Genomic DNA, 20649 nt, shown 5'->3' with positions numbered 1-20649 from the left:
GGCAATCAAGCTGGCAGGCAGAGGCAGTTAGGGGTGATCAAGCTGGCAGGCAGAGGCAGTTAGGGGTGATCAAGCCAGCAGGGGGCAGTTAGGGGCAACCAGGCTGGCAGGAGGGGGCAGTGAGGGGCGATCAGGTCGGCAGGCAGAGGCAGTCAGGGTGATCAGGCTGGTGGGGGGCAGTTAGGGGTGATCAGGCAGGCAGGCAGGTGAACGGTTAGGAGCCAGTGGTCCAGAATTGTGAGAGGGATGTCCGACTGCCAGTTTAGGCCTGATCCGGCAGTTGGACATCCCCCAAGAGGTCCCGGATTGAAGAGGGTGCAGGCTGGGCTGAGGGGACCCTTCCCCTCCTCACCCGCTGTGCATGAATTTCGTGCACTGGGCCTCTAGTTTGGTCATAAAAAGGTATGAAGTACCATTCATGCTACACATGAATGATCTTTGAAAATATGCTATTAAGGAAGCCAGTCACAAAAGACCACATACTATATAATTTCATTATAGCAAAGGTTCAGGCCAGGCAAATTTAGAGACAGAAAATAGATTAATGGTTGCTTAGGGCTTAGGGAGAGGAAAGGGTAATGAGAATTAACTCATAATAAAATGTTCTAAAATTAGACTGTGGTTGCTCTGTGATTAGTTGGCATAATTCTTTGAATATACTAAAATCATTGATTGTATGCTTTAAATAGGTGAATCATATGGAATGTGATTCATGTTTCAATTATTCTGTTTATAAAGAAGGAAGGCGGTGGAAGGAAAGGAAGGAGGGAGGAAGGAAGAAGGAAGGAAGGCTGTAAGAGAAGAGGAAGTGGGGAGAAGGAGAGGGAGAGGGAGGTGTTAGTGGCACAAGCAGAAGAGTAAGAAGCAGAAGCCACCATAGCCTTCAGAAGGACCTTAGCTAGTGCATGAACTAATGCTTCTAATGATCAAATGCTTCTAATTCCAGAATCATTTACTATAAAAGGATACAATCATTTTTGCACACATTGTAGCCTATCCAGTCTTTCTGTACCGTCAACCTAAATTACTTAAAATGAGTCACAGCACCCAGCCATCAATATTTCTGAGAGCCATGAAAAAAAGACCTGCTAGGTTGGGGGTAAAAAAAATTGATACACTCATCCATCCATCTTAAGTTGCCCAATTTCACATGCACATAACTGAACACCTATATTAATCTATCTGCTATATAGTAAACAGCATATGTCTGCATCTCATAACAAAGAAACTATAGATGTACTGTGATTTAAGTATAAATGACATACCCTGCCTATTTATAATGCTATGACTCCTTCAATTTTGTTTCTTCAAATGTGAGTTGATTCTCTCGAACCGATTAGCACTACTGTTAGAACTTGATTCCATTACATTTCTGTCCTTTTCTGCTCGTCTCTTAAAGAGGCCTTTATTCCAGCTTCCCTGTGCTAGCTCCAGTCTCTTCCCATAGCTTGTGTGCAACGACTATGATCAATACGAGTACAACTAAGGAACATCAAGAGACGTCATAGGAAAAAATCTGTTAAAATTTCTTAATTTGGGCAATTATATTACATTAGCTGCTAAAACACGCAGGAAAACTGTACATATATTTAAAACACAAACACACACGCATGTACACACACAATTATGCCCTTCCAAGAATAGCTAAGCTTCAGTGGAGACACTTTAATAGAGAGCCAAGTATAAAATGATAAATTATTTTTAAAATCTGCTTCAAATTGAATACTGGAAAGCGTATCCTATAAAATGCCTTCCTATGGGCTCTGAGTCAGATAACCTTCAACCACCTTTGTTTGTGTGTAATCTATGAAAACCCAGGAGTTGGTGCAGAAACAGAGGATTTTATTTGGAACATGTCAAGTATCTGCATAAATTCATTTAAAAAGAGAAACAGCTTCTGATGAATGCAGTGACATTCACTTAAATCAAAGACGAACAGGTTACACCACATTAATACCAACCCAGCATGCATAATGAGTCCTTTTATATTACTCGCTTCTAAAATTGACTCCAGAAATCAACACAATTTATCTTAAGACCTCTATAATAAAAAGTTTAATTTTTAAATAGCTAAATATTTTTTAATGAACCCAAGTCAGAGAAGAGAGTCAATCTTCTACCTAAATGTTTATCCATTATTGTTTTATCAGGAAAACAATTCTCTATGGGTTTGTTTGCCTTTTTTTTTTTTTTGGTGCTAAAGAAGGCAGAGGAGAAGGATAAGTAGCTAAAAAAACAAAATGAAAACCCAAAGAAATACAAACTAAAAGGAGGAAGCACTCTTGTGTTCTTTTTATTTTGTTGATTTCAGAGAGGAAGGGAGAGGAGAGAGAGAGAGAAACATCAATGATGAGAGAGAATCATTGATTGGCTGCCTTCTGCATGCCCCCTACTGGGGATTGAGCCAGCAACCCCGGCATATGCCCTTGACCAGAATTCAAAACCGGGACTCTTCAGTCCACAGGCCAATACTCTATGCGCTGAGCCAAACCATCTAGGGCTCATGTGTATTTTTTAACATTAGAATCAACAAGTCCTCAATAAAGGCCCCCAAATTTTTTGACCAACTTTAGATTTGAAAGGTTCAAGTAATTAACAATATTTTTACAAACCAACAAAACACATAGATAGCCTAGCACTTAGTATATGTCCAATAAATAATTATTAAACCAATGCACGTGTTAAGTGTCTATCTCCAATAATCTCACAGAACTTCCTAAAAAAACACACCAATGACAAGAAAGATGAGTTACTGAATTTGATTTCAAATCCCTAACTCACATGGTATCTCATTCAAATCTATTACCCAACGGCATTTTTCATCTAGCCTTAGATGCAGTGTCTTATTCAACCCTAATTTTTTTTCTGATGTCTGCCACTCCTCTAATACCCTTTGTTCCCCCAGCCTGTTAGCTTCCAACAAGTTTCACAGTTTTAAATTAATGCATCAATCAACAAGAAATCTTTCTTCAGTCAATTTAAAAAAGGGCAGTGCTTATTGCAAAAGTAGCTGAATTACAATCCATAAATGTAACCATGTTGATAAGGATCCACTATACCTTTTTTTAAATATTTCTGCTTGAAATTCATACTGTGCTCATTTAGAAGACTATTTCACAAGTTTTCACAAGCAGAAAAAGAAAAGGTGGACAGACATACTTTCACTGGAAAGTACAGGCAACTTTCAGCTTTGTGAGTAATTGAAATCGCCCTTAATACAGAGGAAGTAGTCTCTGACAACAACAACAAAATCGTAGTTTTTGTATTATATTAGTCCCTACCTGGCAGGGGCATTTCAGATCATTGAAAACAAGCTTTTCTGGAAAATGGGCCTCACTGTCAACATCTACAAAGCAGAAGTGGCACGCTGACTTGGTTGTCTCCTAAGCCTTTGAGGATTTGGGGGACTTGTTGGGATGTGAATACATGGATCGCTTTCTGGACCTCAGTCCTGGGCATTCTAACAGCCAAACTGAAAATCATTAATCAACAAAGAGAAGAGGAATGCATGGTGCAGTCGTGGAAGCAATGATTCCCGGTGGGGAGGCAGGTTCCCTAGATCAGAAGATGGTCATCAGAGGTGGAATCTTTTAAACCATTTTTGTCTGTTCATCTTAATCCCAGTTGAAAATATTCACAATAGTGAACCACTATTCACATCCCTGAAGGGGGTTAAGGCAGAAGAAAAGGTTGAAAAGCATGGCTAACAAAGGACAAGCCTTAGAGATTTCCTTTACAGCTCTTCCTGTGCTGATGGTGAAAACCCAAGCAGACTTAGAAACCCCAACTCTACGCATATCACTACCCTTTGTGCAGGGAGGTATGAAGAGCTACATATGCTATTAGGGATCAGACAATATAGAAGAGCTAGATTAAGGAAGTACCTAGTATTTGACTGAGAATAGCAGTTATTTGAGTATAAATTCTAACAACCATAATCAGAAACTGGACATAACCCTAAAGTAGGGAAAAATATAAACATATCAATATTTGAAGAGGTAGAGATGAAACAGCCAAGTGAATGTGAAAGTTGTTTAATAAAAGCTATTTATTCCAGCTGTAATAGTACAAGAATGAGAGCTGAAAATAAAGGTAATTTTCATGAGGTGATGTAAATTAGAAATTACTTAACAACTACAATAATAATAAAAATAATAAAAGGTATCTTCCCAGATCTACTTGTAGGAGTTTGCACACCAAATTTGCATGTAGCTTTTTTTTTCTTTTACCTTTTCCTCCCTCCCTCCCCATCCCTTCCCTCCCTTCCATAAGCTATGGGTATTGCTAGTAGCCATAGAGCAGTCTGAAGTCCCATCTATTTTTTTCCCACCCAGTCTCAGTCCGTTCTCAGAACACACTCCATCACCTGGTTTCCAGAACTCAGACTGAGCAGTGGTCTCGTCATCATGGACCAGGACTAACAGTTACAGCGGCAGAGGTCTCCCTAAACCTCCCTCATCTCTCGCCTAACGGGTTGCTCACCCCCCGGCCCCACTTCGCCTGACCTTTATAATCCTCTTAGGCTCTGGGCCGGCACCACCGCCAGCCTTGGGGCCCAATCTTATAAAGAAAATACTACGAGCTCATTCAGGGGCTGCATTGGGAAACCCGGGGACACCCCTGCCCTATGACCCTCGCTGCAGCGCCCCCACACCAAACTCCCCGCCCCACTCTGCGACTCGACCCCGCCACCCACCGCTGGCCTCTGAAGTCCCATCTTTTTTAATTTTATGAGTCATAAAACACTGTTTCTTAAGTCTTCCCATTTGTGATAACTGCATGACAAGGCAGCCAAGCTGCTTGGGGACATGGGCAATCCTGCCTTACTTAGATCTGGTTTGACAGGAGCCTGTCCTTCAGTCCCACTTACGTGGTGACTCCTATTCAATTCAATAGACAGAAGTTTGTCTGGTTTTTACTGGTATCTGATCTCCATATAATCTCAATCTAGATGAGAAAGAAAACCCATTTTAATGCCCGAGGAGCCCAAGAAATCTCACCAAAACTTCTTGCCATTTGGCCTCAAGGACAGATTCTGCGTAATGTTACACATAACTAAATGTGAAATCAGACACTTAATTCCAGACAACCTAATAATTTAAAGTTGTCTATATTACATAGATACTAGAAAAGCTTGTGTATTTTTAGTTTAGTCTCAACACTACGGTAATTTCACACTATGAGTTAACCCTTAAAAGACAGTAATACTTTCCTCATCCAGTTCTCTGGTGATAACGTACACATCATTTCACACTAAACGAATAAATAACAGATTTTTTTTTTTCACATGGCACCTCATCTTTATATCACAAACAAAGATCTTCGGTTGCACAAGCAACATAGATCTTAGTCTGTACAGGCCATGCTTGGATTTGAAGTCCAAGATGGTGTCCTAACTTGGCAAAGTGGTTCCTACGGTGGCACAGATCTTCTGGAGTAAGCCACGGCCCTCCACCCAGTCACCTGAAGGAGACTCCATTGGCACCACAGGCGTCTTCCATCTTCTTCAAAGAGATTTCAAGTCACTATCTGTGATGTCTAACACCCCTACCGTCTAAGTTCATTACAGCTTAAACAGGTAATGAATATAGATTCTTATCTTTCATAGACAACATACCTATAATTACATATACATCTATCAGGTACGAATCTCCTAAGGGGAGGGGAGATACACATCAAGTGGTGAAGCCCAGCAGGAAAGAGAGCAGTGAGAAAGCAGCCGAGCCTACCTGTTCGGGCAGGTGCAGAACCGTGTGCTCGCTGGCACTGAAGTGTGACAGAGATTGATAGGCAGCATTTGCTACAACCGCGTCCTGGGCAGGACAAAGGTGAGACAAAGAAAAGGAACAACGTGTAATAAACAACTCTGGAGGGGGAAGACCTCCCTCTCCACCCTCAAAGTTCTATGGCCAGTGCTCCAGGAACGGTATTGACTTGCTTACTCCATCCCAATTGAAAATGGAGAGAAAAGCATTGGGTAGAGGGATCAGAAGCACTAGGATTTTTATCCGAGTTTGGACATTAAACATAAAGTAATGCATCATCTCAGGCCCCCAGGACGTAGTAGGGCTTAGTGGAAGGGGGTGAGGGGTTAGAGTCCGATAGGCCTGGAACTGGATTCTGATGCTCCAGCTACCCCCGGCAGGGAATGTTAGCCTCTGGGAATCTAAGCTTTTTCACTTATGAGTTGGATACATCACCCACACCCTCTTCTCTATACTCCTTATTGGAAACAATATTAAAAAAAAAAATGGACTGGGCGTTTGCTTGTTTGATATGCTTGCCGAGGGGGGAGGGACAAAGCAGGGAAGGGAAGGACCATTAAAAACAGGAGACAATGGCAACTGTCCCTCTTCAGACAAATGTCAGCTTCACAAAGTAGTAAGTGCACTTTATGGTGAAAACGTCTTCATGAGAGCAAATCAAGAATACTTTCTAAAGTCTAAACTTCTGGACAGGTGCAATTCTTTTAAAATCAAGGAGCCATCATTTCAAGGGCGGCCCGTTTTTTATTGTAAGAACCTTATTTGGTAGTTCCTGCCCCAGCCTGGTTCTGTGTCAGGGACACCCCTTGTGATAGTACCTTGTTCTGAGTGTGAGTCCAGAGGAAGCTGAGGACTTGAACTTTGAAATTCTGAAAAAGTCAATAAACATCAGAGTAAAATTTTAAGACAAAGATAAAACCAAGAATAAACATCTAAAGTAGCAAATAGTGGAAATTAAATCACCTTAGAAGTTATACCCCTAGTAATTGACTTAACCTGTATTTACCCACCATTCATAAAATGGAAATACTTGGAAACAGACTCATCACTTAGATACACTGATATTTTAAATACAATGGGATTTTAAGATTATTAAATTTAGAAACCTAACCATTTCCTACTGTCCTATCACATGATCTAAAGCATGAAAGGGACTAATATTGGAATATGATGGAGGGGTGGTTTATCAAAATCTGTGACTCAAATTAAAAGTTCACCGAGAAGTAAAAATCAATTGCTGCTCTTTGAAAGAAAAGGAAAAAAGATGAACATGCAAGGGAATATGGTCACAAAAGAGGAGGCATAAATGAATTCAACACCTTCTCTATTTCACTCACAGAAGAGATAACTGAAGGAAACAGCAGGAATCTATGAATCTTACAGCAAAGCATCTTTCACCAAGTTTTTAATTCATTAGGATGACAAACACAGAGTTGTCATAAAATTATTTTCCTCTTCTAAGATGGGCTGGTTTTATAATCATCCTCACTGAAGAGTACAGATGAAGGTGACAGATGTATGCAGAAAATGTGAACTAACATGTAAAAACCAAATCTCTATGGCAAAGCTAGGAGCAAACTGACAATATGTCTATAGTAATGGAAGATTCTTTGTACATTTTTTAGAACTTAAAACACCAATAAAATGAATTTAAACTGTTGGTCTGATGAATTCTATTATTTTCAAAACACTTTTTAACATGCTGACTTTTTAAAATCTTGACTATACCCTCATAATAAAAACTTGGTATCCTTTATGTAAATGAGTCTTAAAGGCTCAGAATTGATAAGGGTAGATATCCTCCCTACTCCTAAGGGTCCATACAGATATCAACATGTTCTCAGAACAAAACATGCTGAAGGATTTGGGGCAAAGAATTACAAGTATTTTATCCAAAAGTTATTAAAAAGCACACGTCTTTCCAGTGCAGAAACAGACAATGTCTTGAGCTCCAAACGCCTACCTCGTATTCAGCTGTGTTGACTGTTAGGGAAGGAACCAGAGAAAACAGTTCACTGAGCGTCTTCAAAATGAGAGGTCTGGTGTCACAGCTCAGCTTCGGGGAGAGAGCGTTCCAAGTGGAGCGAATACAAACAACCTGCGAAGCAAATGAAGAGTGAATGCCCAACCAAATTTCAGTTCCTAAGAAGCCATTAGTAAAGAGCACTATCTTTTTCAAAATTTTTTTTATTTTTTAATTACAGTTGACATTCAATATTATATTAGTTTCAGGTGTACAGCATAGTGGTTAGATGCTTATGTAACTTAGAGGTGATTCCCTCAATAAGTCTAGTACCCTCTGGTACCACCATACATAGTTATTACAATATTATTGACTCTACTAGGCTGTACTTTATATCACCATGACAAGAGTACTATCTTTTATTATAAGGAGACTCAAGGAAAGAACAAGAACATTCCTAAAAGTTAAGATTTCATAAGGTATTGCCCTCAAAAGAAATTATTTAAACCAATATAACTTAAACTGTTGTTTTAGAAGATCCAGCCTGCCTCATACAATTGCTTTCTTGCAAGGGAAAAAACATCTCTCTCTCTCTCCCCCCTGCACCCCCCCCCCCTTCTCACTCTCAGGCACACAATTGAAGTTAAATTCCAGATTAGCTACCTTCATTGCTGGAGAAGCAGTCTCTGAAACACAGAAGGGTAAGCAAATGCTAGGACACTTCTAAGGCCAGGTGCCCACAGTCCTTGCAGTTTCTCAGCACTGCCGAAACCACAGCACCACCCAGAAAATCAGAGGCTAATATATATAAATTGAACACTCTCAAATCATCTTACAAGCTTTTAAAGAGGGTAGAAGAATACTTATATTATTTAAAATAGTAATTTAAGACTTCGTTTTAAAAGTAATCTCAGATTTTTTTTAAGAAGCTAAGAGATCAAGTAAAAACTAAAACCTAAGAAAAATGTTTAAGCTCAATTTCCTTAAACCAAGTGTTCTCAGTTCATTTTAATATCTGGTTTTATGGATATTCAAATGTCTTCGTAACTTTAATTCCAACTACAACAGATGAGTTCTTCCCTTATAGATATTTTATTAAAAATTTAAAACCCAGGCAAGAACAGTGCCAACACAGATCAATTAGATAGAGTTGAACAAGGATTAATCTTTCTAAAACACTCCAACCTCTTCTCTTAAGCTTGAATTAACACACACAATTTATCTCCATCTACACATATAAATTATTTAGAAAAGCTACAGGAGGTAGTCAGTGGAAAGATGTCAAAGATAAATGAATAATATAGACTTAAGAACACAGATTAAGGAGAGGTTCAAAGAGAAGGCAGAGGAAAGTATCACAGAAAACTTAGATTTAGTGCTGTTGCTCTTTCTTCTACTTTCCATGAAATAGTAAAAAAAATGTGCTTTGACTTGAGGTCGACTACGAATTTGGATTCCAGTAACATATACTAAGTTAAGAGGAACGCTACGTGCAAGGCATGACAGTAGGCACATTTATACAAAGAAGTAGCTCTAATATTACAAATCATCAGTATTTGAAGTTTTAAAAAACACACAATTCCTTAAAAGCTTTCAATTCAACATTGAATCTATAACCAGAGTAGTTAGTACACAGCACTAAGAGGAACAATAAAATATAAAACATAACCTAAACCCTTCACAGAACTTAACACCTATTGAAAAGAAGAAGTGCATGTAATTGTAAATTATCAGAAAAAAGGTATATGATTAGATTTTGAACTCTGTTCAACAGAAAGTAGTTTCAAGAGGAATCTAGGGAAGAAAGGTATCAGTAGATGGGAGTCATCAGAGTATCGAGACAGCATTGAGATGGGACTTAAAGAAGGAATGTATAATCCTTCTTCAGCAGAAAACCCACTAGGAAATGGAAAGCTTAGGTCAGAATACACCCCCAAAAAGCATGTTGTAGGCACAAAAAGCACGTGTAATAGCGAGGAAAAGCTCGTGGGTACCTGGAATGTCAAAGCAGTCTGTACTAGAATCAAAAAGAAAAGGCAGCCTCTAGCGATATCTGAATTGGGGAATAAATAAAATTAAAATGCTGCTTTTGAATGATTCATCTGGTAGTGCCATAGTCAGAGCAGTCATCCACCACTCTCTCTAATTCCCATTTCTCACTAGTCCCTAACACATAAGGAGCCTCAAAATTTTTAAAAATATTATGCATAATATACTCACTAATTCTCTGTGCTTTCTCCTCACTTTAAATGCCTATCCAGTTCCAATCTATGTTGTTTCAAGACCTACTTCAAACTCCATTTCCACAATTAAGTTTCTCTTACAATTCAGGCTCTCATTTTATCACTTTCTTTCCTCCAATTTCTAACACTTAAAACTCTGTCACCCAATTTAGCATTTAATTATATACTGTCTAGTATTGTTCACTATTTTCGTGAATGTAAATTGCCTCCTCAACTAGATATTAAATTCTTCAAAAACAATGACCATGTCTTAAATAGTTCTCATTACCTAGTACTAAGCACAGTAATAAGTATATAACATTACCAGTACTTAACTACTGACAGCACTGGAGCCTGAGGAATGGTAAATCTAAAGTGGAGATTAAAACAAAAAAAAACTTGGAGAATGAATTGGAAAGTGGGATGTTTTTGGCCCAGAGACAGGGGTGAATAAAATGTAACATTAAAATAGAAGGGGAGTGGTGGTGCATGGCCATTCTTAGTTGGTGGAACAATTTGCCTGGTTAATTCCAATAACAAACTAGACTCGGGCATACTAACTAGTTATGTGACCCCCGAGCACTTATGGTAAAAAGCATGGAGTTTCCTCAAAAATTAAAAATGGAACTGCCATTTGACCCAGTGATCCCACTTATAGAAGTATATCCTAAAAAGCCCAAAACACCAATTAGAAAGAATATATGCACCCCTATGTTCATAGCAGCGTTATTTACAATAGCTAACATCTGGACACAGCCCAAGTGCCCATCAGTAGATGAGTGGATAAAAAAGCAGTGGTACATTTACACCATGGAATACTATGCAGCAGTAAAAAAGAAGGATATCTTACCCTTTGAGACAGCATGGAGAGACCTGGAGAGTATTATGCTAACCAAAATAAGCCAGTCAGAGAAAGATATGTATCAGATGGTCTTAGCCATATGTGGAATTTTATGAACAAAATAAACTGATGAACAAAATAGATCCAGAGACATACAAGCATGGAACAGACTGGAGAACCTCAGAGGGAAGGCAGGATGGGGAGGGGAGATATTAACCAGGAAACTTATAGGCTTATATGCATAGCCCATGGACATAGACAATTTGGTGAAGGCCTGGGGGAGGGGGGATACAGGGTGAAGGGGGAAAGTGAGGGGCATCTGTAATACTTTCAACAAGAAAGATGAATTTTATTTAAAAAACAAAACAAAACAAAAAAAACACCGGAAAACTGGAAAAGGGAGCATATTTACAGGAGATGGGATCTGAAAAGTTCCATTTGAGATATGTTCTGTACATTACCCAATAACTTGTTTGTTTTTAAAAAAACTGACTGACTTCTGTTCCAGCAATATGATGGGCCACACTTGCAATGATTGATAAAGAAAATTCTATACATATATAGCTTAGCTGAAAAGAAAAAAAAAAATGGGGGTGGGTATTACCTAGGGCTAGAAATAAAGAGGGAAATACCTGTACTGAGGTATTATAAGGAAGTTATCAGTTTCTATAACCTGATAGTGTGTGTTTAAATGCCCACACGGAAAGGATAGGGCCTTTAGCCTTCATAAGGCAGGAGTTGGAACGGAGACCCTCACATAAAGCCAGCACTCTTGAATGGCAATACCCTCAGTGTAATGGTTGAACTGGAAACCACTGAGCTGAGAAATTAATATAAAAAATGGCAGTGAGTTGGGGCCACCTGGACCACTCTCGAAGGGTACTCCTATAACACATAACCCAAATTTACGCACAGAGAAAAATAAATTAAACCCCTCTAAAAACAAGGTCATGACAAAAGAAAAAGTTCAAAACATATAATGACGCATGAGTCCAATCTGAGTGAGAATCAGCACAAACAACTGGCAGGATAGACACCCACGACCTTCAGATAACAGAACAAGTAGAAAGCAGCACAAAAGCACTTAAAAGAATTAGAGATGGATGTGAGGGCGATCTGGCTGCGACATCTGTCACCCCATTGATTCGGCTGATCTGGCTGGCTAGGCAGGTGTCCCCCTCCTCCCTCACCGATCCATGTGCATCCCTCCTGAAGCTGCACGCTCGGTCGAAGAGGACGACCTTCCCCCCAGAGGAGAGGACCGGTCTTCGGTCAAGGGTATACGAGTAGCTGTGCTCCCCTGCTAGAACCTCCAAAAAAGAATTAGAGATGAAAACACATTTAATTCCCAGTAAAATAATAGGGCATGATGGAAAAAGGCAAATCTGGAAAGAATCAAATGGAATCTCTACAAGTGAAAAACACAGTCACTGAAACTATGCATCCAAAGAATAGGAAGTATCCTAAGTATATATCAGAGAGATTAGAATTCCAAAATATAAAAAAGGAAGTTCAAAGTCAGATGTCTTTGAATGAGGTGTCTTTCTTATGTTCACCAAGAGTTCCTAGGAGAGTTTAATTTTAAAATGGCTTTTAGAGAAGTGGTTGGTTCCAGGGCTGGGATAGGGAAAATAACAAGTCTGGAGCAAATTCTGGTGCCAAAAAGTGAGGAAGTGTGCATAAAATGAGGTGAACTTGTTGAAAGGGCATAGAAGCCAATCTGAGAGTTCCCAATGGCCAAATTAATATCCACGAGCCTACACTAGCATAAATAATTCAATAAGTGAATGAATAAAAGAGAAGTAACAGTTCTTCCTTACAGAAGAATTCCAATTAATAAATGTAGAAACAATGAAAGAAATTAAAAAATAACCATTAGACACCAGATGAATAATTGTCGTAGGCAAACTGTGCTGATGAATATTGAAATCAGTGGGCAAAAGTCTTGAGGACAAGCAGGACAACAACTAGATAGTCTCAAAGTCTCTCCTGTGAGACATTTATTATTTACAAAAAAAAAAGTAATTTGCTATGGAAAAACTTAGGATACATCACCTTAACCAACTAAGGTTAACATCACCAGTAATAAAACTTACCAACATCAGGCACCCCTGATAAGACATACTGAGAAAGGCATATTATTTCTGTAATATTCTAAAATACTATATCTAATCACAAGGAAACATCTGTATACACAAACCACAGGGCATTTTACAAAATTAACAGGACTCTTCAAAAGCATCCAGGCCGTGAAAGCAAAGGAAACTGAGAAACTAGTGTAGATTGGAAGAGTAAACATGACAACTGGGATCATGGCACAGTAAAAAGTCATTAGTGGGAAAACTGATGAAATCTGAATACAGTCCACAGTCTAGTCAATAGCACTGCACCCATGTTTACTTCTTATTTTTGCTAACTGTGCTATAATGATGAAAGCAAGGTGTAAACAATAGGGAAAACAGATGAAAAATATATACGAGAAGTCTGTGCTATTTTTATTTCTTTTAAAAATAACAGCTTTTTTAAAAGATATAAATCACAGACCATACTATTTACATATTTAAAGTAGAATACAATGGCTTTAAAAATATATATATTTTTATTGATTTCAGAGAGGAAGAGAGAGGGAGAGAGAGAGAGAGAGAGAGAGACAGAAACATCAATGATGAGAGAGAATCATTGATTGGCCATCTCCTGCATGCTCCACAGTGGGGATCCAGCCTGACCGGGAATAGAACCAAGATCTCCTGGTTCATAGGTCAATGCTCAACCACTGAGCCATACTGGCTGGGCCAATTTAATGGCTTTTGTGTACTCACAAAGTTGTTGCAATCATCACAATCCATTTTAGGATATTTTCGTGACCCCAAAGGGAAGCCCATAATCATTTGTTATTCCCCGTTTCCTCCCATGCTTCCATAACTCTACTTTTTGTCTCTGTAAATATGCATTTTCTAGACCTTTTCTATAAATAAAATCATAGAACATATGTGGTCTTTTGTTATTGGCTTTTTTCAATTAACAATACTTTTAAGGTTCCTTCATGTCATCCCATGTATCTGTACTTATTCCTTCTTATTGCCAAATAATTTTCCATTCTACATATACATCGCTCTGTACTACATTTTGAAACTTTTCTGTAAGTTTAACGTTATCCTATATAATAAAGAGGTAATATGCAAATTGACCATCACTCCAACACACAAGATGGACGGCAGGGGAGGGCAGTTAGAGGTGACCGGGCCGGAAGAGGAGGGCAGTTGGGGGCGACCCAGGCCTGCAGGGGAAGGCAGTTGGGGGGGGGCAGGCCTGCAGGGTAGGGCAGTTGGGGGGGACCAGGCCTGCAGGGGAGGGCAGTTGGGGGGGACCAGGCCTGCAGGGGAGGGCAGTTGGGGGGAACCAGGCTTGCAGGAGAGAGCAGTTAGGGGCAACAAGGTCGGCAGGAGAGAGCAGTTAGAGGTGACTGGACTGGCAGGGGAGGGCAGTTAGGGGCAACCAGGCCTGCAGGGGAGGGCAGTTGGGGGGGGCCAGGCCTGCAGGGGAGGGCAGTTGGGGGCAATTGGGCTGGCAGGGGAGCAGTTAGGCATTGATCAGGCTGGCAGGGAGTGGTTAGGGCAGTGATGGCAAACCTATGACACGCGTGTCAGCACTGACACGCGTAGCCATTTCTGACGACACGCGGCCATATGCCGAGGATGAAACATTTGCTGCTCCTGAGGATGAAACATTTGCGACTAGAGTCTTGGAGTTAGTTTTTTCCTCAGAGTGACACACTATCCGAGTTATGCTCAGTTTTTGGCGAAGTTTGACACACCAAGCTCAAAAGGTTGCCCATCACTGGGTTAGGGGGTGATCAGGCTGACAGGCAGAAGCAGTTAGGGGCAATCAGGCAGGCAGGCGAGCAGTTGGGAGCCAGCAATCCAGGATTGTGAGAGGGATGTCCGACTGCCCGTTTAGGCCCAATCCCACTGGACATCCCTTGAGGGGTCCCAGATTGGAGAGGGTGCAGGCTGGTCTGAGGGACACCCCCCCCTTCTGTGCACAAATTTTGTGCACCAGGCCTCTAGTTTTGAAATAAAAGGTTAAACATTAGGAATAGAAAAATGTATTACTTAAAGAAATAATGGCTGAAAATTTTCAGAATCAATGAAGGACATTAATTCTCTAAGTCCTAAGTAGGATAGGTAAAAATAAGTTTGTATCTATATACATTATAATGTGACTGTTTACCACCAAAAGGCAAAAAAAAAAACAATCTTCAGAGCTAAATGGAAGAAAATAAAGACTATATACAAGGAAACAATTTATAGAAACAACAGACTTTTCAAAATTAATAAATTCATACAGTAAGATCTTAAAAGTGTGAAGGAAATTACTAGTCTATAACACTAAACCCATCATTCAACAGTAAGGGCAAAAGAAGCAAAAAATAAATAAAATGGGAGGAACAATACCTAGGTATTGTGCACATATAGCTTATGAATATTTATGCACAAATGACTCTGAACATCTTGCTTTGTTTGTCTATGAGGTTTTGGAGAATTTATCCCATTCTAAGTGCTTACATTATGCATATTTTGTTTCTATTTTTGTTTCTCCGGAGAATGACACTTCTCCCATGTTATTCTTTCCCAAGAATTTTAGCAACGCTAAACAGCACAGATTACAAAGGCCCTATGCAGTATGGTATCCTGGAAAGTGCATGATTGGAGTCAGAAACCCCAGGCTCTCCCATTTGGTGGCTGTGTGACTATGGCAAAGTCATTAATCTCCTTCAATCTGTTTCCCCAGCTCCATAAAGGAAATACTACTAGTAACACCTGCTCTGTGTATAGCACCGGGTTAACAGTAAAGGCCACACTGAGACAATTGTATGCAAATGTGCTTTATGCACTGTAAAAGATGGTGATGGCTGTTACATCCAACGGAAAAAATAATGGATCCCCAAAGAATCCGAGCCCTTGCTTCTAATGCCTGTGCTGTAAGAATGACTTTGCGCCTCCGCAGAGGAACAAATAGCTATCTTCTAATTTTACTTCCAAAAGCTATTTCTAGCAATTCCGGAGAGCAGCCTACTCCCTTTTGTTCTGATGCTTTACTCCAACTGAAGGAAAAGCTTTATAAAAACCTTTAGGCTATGAAAACCGCCTTATTTGCCCTTTGCATAATGAAGGTAAAAGAAACTGCCTTCACAATTAAAGGACTCAAGTCATCATGATGTGGTGAAGCCCTCTTAAGCTAATTCAGCACACACAATTCAAACAGGATGCTTCTGTTACCAAAACAGGGGAGAAGAGGGAGTGTAAGGAGACACAATCAATGGAGCAGGAACAATGGGAAAAATAACATTCTTTCTTATCCCAATAACATGGGGCTAAAGGTTATAAGTGTAAAAAATGACTAACAGGTTTATGTAAGCAATTTCACAGTCTTTTAATGTCTGAGACGAGTTCATTATCAAGGTAGTGCTGTAGAAAATAACAGGAATAAGAACTGAGTTTGCCTTTTTAAGTCCCTTCTAATCTAAAGGACAGTAATTCTGATGATTTTCTGTTAGAGTTGTGTTGTGGGGTCGAACCCTGGAGTCAAAAATAAGACCACCGGAGGCTGCTGATTGATTTTAAAAAAGCAGGCAAGGATTTATTGAACTGGCCAGGACGGCCACGAGGGCACCACACGCAGGTGGCCACCCTCACGACCGCGCTGTCCCAGGTGTAGGCAGTCCTTTTAAAGGTCCAAACCACAAAAATGTTCCTTTGTTCTAAATTCTAAATTCTAAAGGCTGGGAACAGCCTGCAGGACATTATTGGAATGTGGCCCTGTCTTGGGAAAGCAGGTTTTTACAGAAGCAGACCCAAGCGGAGTCAGTAATCTCTAAAGGTTATCTACAGTTTCTACTCCTGGAGCTACTGAGTCAGTGGGAATCAATCTCCTGTAGTCCTGGTCCACAGGCACAGGAAAATTACCTCTGTGAGTCTCCAGGTCTCAGTCTGGAAGCTGAGGTAACCACCTTATTGTCCAAGCAAGCAAGTGTGTACAGAAGCCAGAATAGCAGGGTTAACATTCAAACAGCAGTTTTTACCTAAGTATGGTTGCTACCTTACTTCAAGTTGCTCACCCTCTGTCCTAAAGGCACATATCAAAATCCCAGACTGTACCTCAGTCCATCAGAAACATTTTTACTTGATTCAGTAAAACTACTTCCCATCAACAATCCCTAACATCACTGTGCCCTTTCTAAAGGAGGTGCATCAGAGACTTTTCAAATTAGTCTGTATTTTTGAAAAACTGTTTGCATTTTGTAGCGCAGACTTGTAATTCTATTCTCTGAACAGGAGAGGCTTAGAACCGAGTAAATGACGCAAGTAAAAACAGAGAGGCATTTATCACACAGATTGATCTAGCAAGCCTCCCAGTGGCCAGGGATGTTAGGTTCCTCTCCTCCTCACGTGAGAAGTTGCAGCTTCCTGAGATACCTCCCAACAGGGAACAGTATCTTCCAATGCAAACTCCATTGACTTCTCTGCAGGAACAGAAAGAATGACACAAAGACTCCTGCAGGGACGTGCACTTTTCAGTTTTGCTGGATTCTGTCTGGAGTAATGATCTATTTCATGTTGAACATTCTTCTGGCATGAACTCGCAAGCGCGCAGTAAGAATTGTCAGAAATATCCCTTCACCAGAGAATGATTAGTGCTTTATTCTCCCCCGATCTCCTTCTCCTATTCAGATAAATGGAGGTCAAATGCCAAGGTAGTAAGGAAAAATATTAGAAATTCAATCAAAATAGCTTAAAACCCCCAAAACCAAACTGCCAGAAAGTTGTTCAGCAGCTACAAAATTAAAGGCCATGCAAACTGAGTATCCATCAGCAACAAGCATAAAATACCACCCATTTATTTTTTAAAAGGGCTAAAGGGACTATTATGACTGTATTGCAGAAAGAGACTGAGAAATACAACTTAGTGCCATTTCATATTGAAAAATCAACACGCTGTGTATCAAAAATAATTGATGAATTAAGCAGTCACTTCAGAGACTCTGAGAACACTTTAAGAGCAATTTTAAATTGCAGAGAGGAAGCTTTTAGGGATACCTATCGAGTTCATTCCACTTTAAAATATGGAGTTTCACGAATACATTTCTAAGTAACTAATGTTGACAGTTATTGGAACTTAACCTGATTACATGTTCACTGAAAATGATTCTTCCACCCCCGTCCAATCAATGTATCTACAGATTTTCGAATAAGAGAACTGATGAATTCTTCGATAACAAAAGTGAAGATCAGTCTTTGGGGCCTGAAAGGCTTATACAGATCTACCTACAACCCCCTAATAACAAGAAGAAAATATACCCCTTCACAAAGAAACCAACAAGCTCCTGATGAAGAAAATAAAAACTAAAGGCTAAACCTATAACCTACAAGTTCAAAAGAAAAGAAAAATTAGCAGAACTTCTTTAAGAATTACTTTGCTTTTTTAGTGCTAAAAGCCAGTGAATTAGTATAAAAATAGTTCCCCAAAACAAGGTTGGAATAAGTGTAAATAGAGCTTTTCCATCCACACACATATGCAGTATCTAGCACAGTGCTTGGCACATAAAAGCATGCCCCTCAAAATAAATTTGTTGAATGAATGAATGAATGTACTCATTGGCCCACCAACAACTAGCCCAGGGCTGGGTCCTTCTGCCAAGGGCTAGACTTCATTTTAGGCTTTGTGGGCCACACAGTCTGTCACAACTACTCAACTGTGCCATTGTATTGTGAAAGCAGCTATTGATTAAAACAACATAAATATATTGAAAATATTGATGAGTTATCATTGAACATAAAAATAAAATAAAGAATAGAAAGGGTGTGACTTGTGTGGAAGAGAGAAATGGCAACTTGATTTTAAAATTTCTCTGCCAAAGTCAGTATTTTGACTTGTCCCTGTCTGAAGCCCTGAAGGTTTAAGACCTCAGAGCAATGGTCTAAGAAATATTAAGTAAGTAGAGATCTACGTTCCTTTTACAAAGGAGGAAGGAGAGTTGGGAGAGCAGAAGCAGCATGATCTCAGATAAATGTTAGTGAAGAGCAGACAGTGAGGTTGAAGCTCTGGAAATGTAGTCCCTTCAAAGTACTGACGTTTACCTACCCCTTAGAAAGTATTCGTTTCCCAATGTACTCCAGCTGGGAGACTGTGGCTTTAATGAATCGTTCCCTGCAAATGGCCAGAGCTCACTCCCTGGACCCAACTCTCTTGGGTGACAGCAAATCCAAACCACTCCTAAGCAAATACTGAGGAATTCAAAAATTCAAATTACTGTGTATATATAAAAAAATCCACAACTCAAAGTGAACAATTAATGTCTTCTTCAATTATTCTCAGAAGCCTACATCACAAGGTAATAGCTATATCAGAAATCCCAGAAAAACACCAGTCCCACAGCAGTGGTAAAGGGCCCTTTCAAGAAAGCAAACCACAACTTCTGAAGAGAAGATAGACTGTTGATTTCCAAGAGTCCGCCCGCCGCAGAAGAGACCATTTAGAAAGAGGAGGAAACAAAGGGCACCAGAGAGAAATGCCGGCCACCTAGCAGAAACGAGGACCGGGCTCGGAGCCCAGGAAAGGAGGGGGATGTCTGTAAGGAAAGCTTCCCAAGGCTTTTTAGACTCCAGGGAAGTTAAGGAAGCACTATAGCAAAACTGTTGGTTTTGCCAGTAGGAGTCTTTATTTCTCATCCAAATTTTTTGCTTTTCACACACACAAAAATAACAAAAAGAGTTTAGATTCAGTGTGTGGGCCTATTTAACACCAGGTGAACAGGTATTTTGGGTAGTAAATTAGGGTAGTATTTATATTACTTAGGATTCTCCAAAAATCAGAACCGATAAATAAAGATAGATGATAGATAGATAGAAGATAGATAGATAGACATATGATAGATGATAAATAGATGATAGACAGATGATAGATGATGGGTGGATGGATAGATAGATGATAGATAGATAGATAGATAGATAGATAGATAGATAGATAGATAGAAGAGACTTATTATAGGACTTGGCTTACACAGTTATGGAGTCCAAGAAATCCCATAATCACCCACCTGCAAGCTGGAGAATCAGGAAAGCCTGTGATATAATTCAGTCTGAGTCAAAGGTCTAAAAACCAGGGGCCACGTCTGAAAGTCCCATAACGTAAAGGCCTGAGAACCAGGAGCTCAGATGTCTAAGGGCAGGAGAAGATGGATGTCCCAGATCAAGAAGAGAATTTGTCCTTCTTTTGCCTTTTTGTTCCATCTGGGCCCTCAATGAATGGGATGATGCCACCCACATTGGTGAGGGCAGGTAGATCTCTTTACTCAGTCTACTGAATCAAATGCTAACCTCTGCCAGAAACATCCCCACAGACATGCCCAGAAATAATGTTTTACCAGCTATCGGGGTACCCTTCAGATAGGTCAAGTAGACACAAAATCAGCCATCACAGTGTTAACACCAAGCTCACAAGGTTACTATGAAGATGCCTGTGAAAAGACTTAACACAGTACTTGGCAAGGGGCATGCACTCAACAAGTGTTTGCTGAACCACCATCCATTTTCAGTACTAGGCTGGTTGTGCTTCATCAGAATTCAACTTCCATGGGTACTTGAATCAACATCTTTTCTGAGGTCTGATGAGCAGTGACACCTAAGATGTTCATTTGGCATCAGACTCATCCAAAAGTGCTAACTGTAGTTACCATGAAACTCCCCTAATATTATTTGGGAAAGTTTCCCAGGCCAAGTGGAAGATGTAAAGAGACTTTTAAGCTCTTGTTTCTCCTTTGTGCTCTTTTATCCTCGCTCTTTTGTATTGAAATTGTAC

The 20649-nt window shown here is 39.9% G+C and overlaps 1 protein-coding gene across 2 annotated transcripts in view; it reads right to left on the bottom strand.

Annotated features, from left to right (window-relative positions):
• Positions 1-20649, bottom strand: part of FOCAD (focadhesin) — a 288209-nt gene that overhangs the window by 108580 nt on the left and 158980 nt on the right. For both annotated transcript variants that reach the window (XM_079789743.1, XM_079789744.1), the window contains 3 exons: positions 7729-7863; positions 6584-6634; positions 5730-5813 (listed from right to left, as the gene is read on the bottom strand). In XM_079789743.1, the coding sequence (XP_079645869.1) occupies positions 5730-5813; positions 6584-6634; positions 7729-7863 (270 nt within the window). The remainder of the gene's footprint in view (positions 1-5729; positions 5814-6583; positions 6635-7728; positions 7864-20649) is intronic.

Source organism: Cnephaeus nilssonii, assembly GCF_951640355.1.
Source record: "Cnephaeus nilssonii genome assembly, chromosome: 14".
Lineage (NCBI taxonomy): Eukaryota > Metazoa > Chordata > Mammalia > Chiroptera > Vespertilionidae > Cnephaeus > Cnephaeus nilssonii.
The sequence above is the reverse complement of the archived record's forward strand: the minus strand, read 5'-3'. Positions and strand labels throughout refer to the sequence as shown.